Below are 7,040 nucleotides of genomic sequence, written 5' to 3'. Positions count from 1 at the left end.
CCGAGACCATGGTCCCCACAGCCCTCTGCCCAGCAATTCAGTTCCTCAGGGAGTTTGGATGTGTCTATGGAGCTTCCATGACCTTTCCTTGTACAAGTTATGCTGGTTTCCCCAGTATTGTGTACTGTCTCACCCTTCACCAAAGATACCACTTATCTATTGTCTATTTAGTATTTCCTCCCCCCAACCTTAATAGATGTTTCTTATAGGTACACTATAGAGGCATTTTGGTGGATTACTTCAACTAGCCCCCAAAGTCCCCCTTGGGTCCAAAATGGTGCTAACACCAGGAGTAGTGTGTCCTCATCAGATTTTTGGAGAAAGTTCAATACTATGTTGTGTTCTTTATTGCCTTTAAAACCAAAAACCTAAACCAGTTGTCATCAAATTGATTCTGACTCATGGCGACCCCATGTGTGTCAGAGTAGAACTGTGCTCCAAATGGTTTTCAGTGGCTGATTTTTTGCAAGTAAATCACCAGACCTATCTTCTGACGCACCTCTGGGTTGTGTTGAACCACCGACCTTTTGGTTAACAGCTGATTGCTTAACCTTTTATGTCACCCTTTAAAGGGTACCTATTAGTTCTCCCTCCATCTCCTTCAAAAGAAAAAATAGAGGTTAAGAACATCATAGACCCAAGAGGAATACTTATCCTAGAAAATTACTATTTAAGGAACACATATATCTTTTATCTGTCCTTTAAATGGTGAATTCTAATTCTATTTTCCATAAAGCAAATTCCTGAAACCTCCTTTTATAACACAAATAAAAAGCAAAATGTCACATTCCTATGGTTTAGTCAAACTCCTACACTCAGGAGTCCAGTTTTCCCTAGTGCGAAATAACTTCCATCTACATAAGCTTGTTGATATAAATAAGAAAAATTGTCCACACCAAGACTTTCTCTTCGTTTGCCCCAAACTATAAACACTGATTTTATTTTCTCATCTATATAAAACATTCCATGTATTTTGAGATCACTAGAATTCTTGGATTTCTTAAGTACACTTTTATTAAGCTGTGGTCTTATCTGAATTGTTCGTGATGTTTCTCTCTTTTCAGTTCCCCCCAAGTTTGTGGTTCAGCCCCGGGACCAGGACGGGATTTATGGCAAAGCTGTCATCCTCAACTGCTCGGCTGAGGGTTATCCTGTACCCACCATTGTGTGGAAATTCTCTAAAGGTAAGGAGTTGTTTGATTTGCTTGTTATCTGCCAAACATATGTGATGTTATAAGGGATAAGATAAGCATTGGTGTCTTTTGAGAGATGTTTCTGGCAAGTAGATGCATCCCCACCTCTCCCGAGTGTGCCCTCTCACATATACCCATGCTAGAACACAGAGGTGTTTGTAATCAGACCACGAAAGCCTCTGTTCTTGTATAATGTGCCCTTGAATAGACTACAAAGGGAGGTGAGTAGGTTATTCATGTATTTTATTTCAGCAGCTCGGAAAGTGCTACCTTGCTCATGTGTATTGAATAACCATGGTCTGCTTGGAGACTACTGCAAACCCTCAGGTATGGAGACACAAGTGTAATTTGTCAGAATTACTCTTTGAGAATCATTTCCCCAGTATTTAGACATATGGAAATACGTGGTTTTGTTGCCGGGTGGAAACTGCAGGTTCTGCTCAGTGTGACTTGTTATAGCCAATAAACAAGAGGCCGAGGTGGGAGAGCAGAAAGGCATCTTTATTTTGTTGCACAAGGAAAGGAGCAATTGGAGCTGTTGCCTCCGAGACTGCTAGCAGGCAGCTTGGGGAGGCAGGCTTTTACAGATAGCAGGCAAGGAAATGCAAATTTATCATGAATATTCAGGATTGACCTTCGTGCAGGTGCTTAGGGCTTGGGGACCAAACCAAACCAAACCCGCTACCATTGAGTTGGTTCTGATTCATAGCAACCCAATAGAGTTTCCAAGGCTGTAAATCTCTACGGATGCAGGCTGTCACATCTTTCTCCTGCGGAGCCACTAGTGGCTTCGAGCCACCTACCTTTCAGTTAGCAGTCAATTGCTTTAACCACTGCACCACCGGGGCTCCTTAGGGGTTGGGAATAACTATATATTTTCTTTAGACAAGGGTTTGATTCTCCAGAATGGAAGAAGAGGTCGATTTTCCTTCAATAGCATGTTAAGCCTCCACCCAGAGGTGGAGTGCTTATATGTATTTTTCACTTAATGAGCTGATAGGTCACTTGAAATGTTAAGATGGTATAGAAAATCTGTTAAAACCAGTTGAGGCCCATGATGGCTGTTCTGTGGTTGTCTTGTCAAGGACAATTTCAGAAGAATGTGTGGCCTATTCTGCCTGGTGTAGGAGGATAAGCCAGAGCAGGTGTCTCCTGGAAGGGTTGGGCTCTGAGGCTGTCTGCCTCAGATTTAGAAGATTAACAATAAAACTGGTGATTGGTTTATATACCTGGCTGCCTTAGAATGTACAAATTGCATGTCATCTCCCTGGTATGCTCTCTTTAAAAACAGTCAGCCTACACAAACGTCCAATGTCCTATCATGAGTGTTCCTTGTATCCTGATTTCACTGTTCTTACTCCTAATCTTGCTTCCTCTTCAGAGGCAGAGCAGCATTTTCTAATTTTCTGATAATGATGTAAATATTATATAAATAGGAATATGCATTGTGGAAATAAATACTAATGGTGGAACCATTCTAGATATTGTAAAAAATAATTTACCTTTGCTGTATCATCTTCTCCAGGAAAGCTTCCTTAACTGAGCCGGTGAAAATCTTGGACATTCTTTATTTTTCTTACTCACATATCTTAACTCCAGGCCTGTTGTCACCAGCTCTGCTGTAGGATCCCTTCTGGGCCTCTCGCTGTCTTCAGTGTGGCAGCCCTTGACCTGTGTTATTGCACTTTTAGAAGATTCCTCACCTCCACTCTTTGTATTGCTTCTCTCTTTTTGCCTCTCTTGATTTTTCTTTTTGCTTCTTTCTTCTTTCTTGTGTCTGCAAACCTCTGTGGGGTTGGCTGCATAGATAAGAAATCTCCTGTTCAATTTCATTGCATGGCCCTCCCACCAGAACCACAAACTGACCAATTGTCTCTCGGTAGGCCACAGTCACTTTATTTGCATAAATATGTCACTCATTTGCATAAGTATATTGACCAATCCCTGCAAGGTGGGTAAAATAGACCAATCATAGGGCAGGCTACAGCCCAGGGCCAGGCAAAAATTATCAAACCATCAAGCTGTTTAGAGCTTACCCAGGAAATGTCAATCAACCTGGACAAAAGTAACAAACCCTCTGGGGTAGAAAACTAGGGCAAAGGTAAGTCCTCAGGTCTTAGGGGACAAAGCTCTCAAGCTGTTTCTCCAAAGAACCAAGGTAAAATGCCACATAAAGGAACTCGTTTCACCAGAAGTACTATAAACCCTATAGCAATGAACAGCCTCGTCTATTAATTCAGTGTGCATCTGTGTCATTACTTTCCTGAGATAAATCCTGGAAATGAAATAGCATGACCACCTTTAAGGCTCTTGGTCTGTACTGAGCAAGGGCCCTTTAGAAACTTTCAGGGCAATTTACACACCCACTAGCGGTATAACTGCCCACTTGACAACTGAATAGGATCTTTCTTCCTTTTTTTTAAAAAATCTTTGCAATGTGATTGGTGAAAATGGCTTCCTGTTTTCATTTGCATATTTAAAATACTAATGATGTTAAAAATGGTTTATCCCTTGTTTACTAACCATTTCTATTTCCCCTTTAGGAGATTTCTTATGCATGTTACTTGTACACATTTCTATTTCTTTTTTATTTGTAGGAGTGATTTGTATAGGTTTTCCTTTCATCTTTCTATATATGTAGACATTTTATTCTGTCTCACCATTGACTTTGGAAATTAATTTATATAGCTTTTTTAATCCTTAAATTTTCTATTAAAATAAGATGGTTAAAGAAAAAAATTGGAAATTGCAAAACCTTTTTAAATGTTAAACTCCTTCCAAATAACACCACTCAAAAATATTAACTACTCAAAAATATTTATGGTAAATATTTTTGTCTAGCCTTTCCTACCCATCTCCATGCAAATATATACCCATAGATATAAATATAATTTTGGTTTTTAAATGGAGTGAATGGGTATTTAGAGAGGTAACAAGGTATCTCCAACACTGTTGTTGGAATTGTGTTTGTATTTCAAGGCTTTTAGTATTATACAATGTTATAATGCCTTCTATCACATTCATCTTTGTGTATGTGTTCATTTTTCCCAAGGGATAAATTTTTTTTTTCTTCAGCTTTATTTTTTTTTATTGTTGTAGTTAAATGGAGTTTACATTTCAAGTTAGTCTCCCATACAAAATTTTATACATGCGTTGTTATGTGAGCCTAATTGCTCACACCATTCTGTGACAGGACACTCCTCCTTTCCGCCCCTGATTCCCCTTTACCATTCAAACAGCTCCTAACCATCTCTGCCTTCCCCTCTCACCTCTGGACAGAAGCTGCCCTTTTGGTCTCTTGTACCTACTTGACTAAGATGCACGCTCTTCACGAGGATCACTTTATGTCCCACAGTCCAGTCCAATCCCTGTCTGAAGAGTTGGCCTCGGATATTGTTTTAGTTCTGGGCTGATAGAGAGTCCGGGGCTGTGCTTTCTGGGGTACCTACAGTCTCAGTCAGACCATTAAGTCTGGCCTTCTTACTAGAATCTGAGTTTTGCCACCCACCTTTCTCCTGCTCCACCAGGGACTCTCTGTTGTGTTTCCTGTCAGGACAGCATTGGTGGTAGCCAGGAACCATCTAGTTCTTCTAGTCTCAGGATGATGAAGACTCTGGTTTATGTGGCCCATCCTGTATCTTGGGCTAATACTTTCCTTGTGTCTTTGGTGTTTTTTGTTCTCCTTTACTCCAACTGGTTGGGACCAATTGATGCATCTTAGATGGCCACTTGCAAGCTTTGAAGACCCCAGAAACCACTCACTAAAGTAGGAGGCAGAACATTTTCTTAATAAGCTTTGTGATGCCAATTGACCTAGATGTGACCTGAAAGCATGGTCCCAAGACCCCTACCCCAACTACTCAGTCTCTCAAAGTATTTGATTGTATTCAGGAAACTTCTTAGCTTTGTTGTAGTCCAGTTCTGCTGACTTCTCTTGTAGTGTGTGCTGTCCTTCCTTTTGCCAAAGATGATTCTTATCTACTATCTAGTTAGTGAATAACCTCACCCTCCCTCCCCACACTCATAACCATTAAAGAATGTTTTCTTCTGTGTTTAAACCTTTTCTTGAGTTCTTATAATAGTGGTCTTATACAGTATTTGTCCTTCTGTGACTGACTAAATTCACTCAGCATAATAGGTTCCAGCTTCTACCATGTTGTACGGTATTTCAGAGCTTCATCATTGTTCTTTACCATTGCGTACTATTGCATTGTGTGGATATACCATAATTTGTTTATCCATTCATCCATTGATGGGCACCTAGGTTGTTTCCATCTTTTTGCTATTGTGAACAATGTTGCAATGAACATGGGAGTGCATATATCTATTCATGTGATGGCTCTTATTTCTCGAGGATGTATTCCAAGGAGCAGGATAGCTGGATCATATGGTACTTCTATTTAGAGCTTTTTAACAAAGCGCCAAATCAATTTCCAAAGTGGTTGTACCATTTTACATTCTCACCAACAGTGTATAAGTGTTCCAGTCTCTCCACAACCTCTCCAACATTTATTATTTTGTGTTTTTTGGATTAATGCTAGCCTTGTTGGGGTGAGATATCTCATTGTAGTTTTGATTTGCATTTCTCTAATGGCAAATGATCGTGAGCATTTCTTCATGTGTCTGTTAGCCGCCTGAATATCTTCTTTGGTGAAGTGCCTGTTCATATCCTTTGCCCATTTTTTAATTGGGTTATTTGTCTTTTTGTTGTTGAGGTTTTGCAGTATCTTGTAGATTTTAGAGATTAGACGCTGATCGGATTTGTCGTAGCCAAAATTTTTGTCCCAGTCTGTAGGTTGTCTTTTTACTCTTCTGGTGAAGTCTTTTGATGAGCATAAGTGTTTGACTTTCAGGAGCTCCCATTTATCTAGTCTCTCATCTGGTGTTGGTGCATTGTTACTTATGGTTTGTATTGTGTTTATGCCATATGTAAGGCTTGTAGCATTCTTCCATGATCTTTATCATTTCTGATTTAATATTTAAGTCTTTTTTGAGTTAGTTTTTGTACATGCTATGAGGTAGTTTTGTACATGGTGTTTCAGTTTTTTGCGTATAGATATCCAGTTATGCCAGCACCATTTGTTAAAGAGACTGTCTTTTCCCCAATTAATGGACTTTGGGCGTTTGTCAAATGTTAGGTAATCTTAGGTGGATAAGCTTATATCTGGATTCTCAACTCTGTTACATTGGTCTATGTATCTGTTGTTGTACTGGTACCAGGCTGTTTTGACTACAGTGGCAATATAATAGGTCCTAAAATCAGGTAGTGTAAGGACTCCCACTTTGTTCTTCTTGAGTAATGCTTTACTTATTCAGGGACTCTTCCCTTTCCATATGAAGTTGGTGATTTCTTTCTCCATCTCATTAAAAAATGCTGGTGGAATTTGGATTGGGATTGCATTGTATCTGTAGATTGCTTTGGGTAGAATTGACATTTTCACCATGTTGAGTCTGCCTATCCACGAGCAAGGTATATTTTTCCACTTATGCAGGTCTCTTTTAGTTTTTTGCAGTAATCTCTTGTAGTTTTCTCTGTATAGATCTTTTACGTCTCTGGTTGGATTTATTCCTGAGTATTTTATCTTCTCGAGGGCTATTGTAAGTGGTATTGATTTGGTGATTTCCTCTTCAAGGTTCTCTTTGTTGGTGTAAAGAAATCCAACTGATTTCTGTATGTTTATCTTGTATCCTGAAACTTTGCTGAAACCTTCTATTAGTTCCAGTAGTTTTCTTGTGGATTCTTTGGGGTTCTCTGTGTATAAGATCATATCATCTGCAAATAGAGATACTTTGACTTCTTTCCTACCGATTTGGATGCCCTTTATTTCTTTTTCTAGCCTAATTGCT

General features: G+C 39.4%; 1 protein-coding gene across 1 annotated transcript in view; it reads left to right on the top strand.

Annotated features, from left to right (window-relative positions):
* DSCAM (DS cell adhesion molecule) overlaps positions 1-7,040 on the top strand; it is a 987,413-nt gene that overhangs the window by 684,494 nt on the left and 295,879 nt on the right. Inside the window, exon 11 of the mRNA XM_012558972.1 lies at positions 1,065-1,184. Coding sequence (XP_012414426.1) covers positions 1,065-1,184 — 120 coding nt within the window. The remainder of the gene's footprint in view (positions 1-1,064; positions 1,185-7,040) is intronic.

This window comes from Trichechus manatus, unplaced genomic scaffold, assembly GCF_000243295.1.
Source record: "Trichechus manatus latirostris isolate Lorelei unplaced genomic scaffold, TriManLat1.0 scaffold00202, whole genome shotgun sequence".
Lineage (NCBI taxonomy): Eukaryota > Metazoa > Chordata > Mammalia > Sirenia > Trichechidae > Trichechus > Trichechus manatus.
The sequence above is the reverse complement of the archived record's forward strand: the minus strand, read 5'-3'. Positions and strand labels throughout refer to the sequence as shown.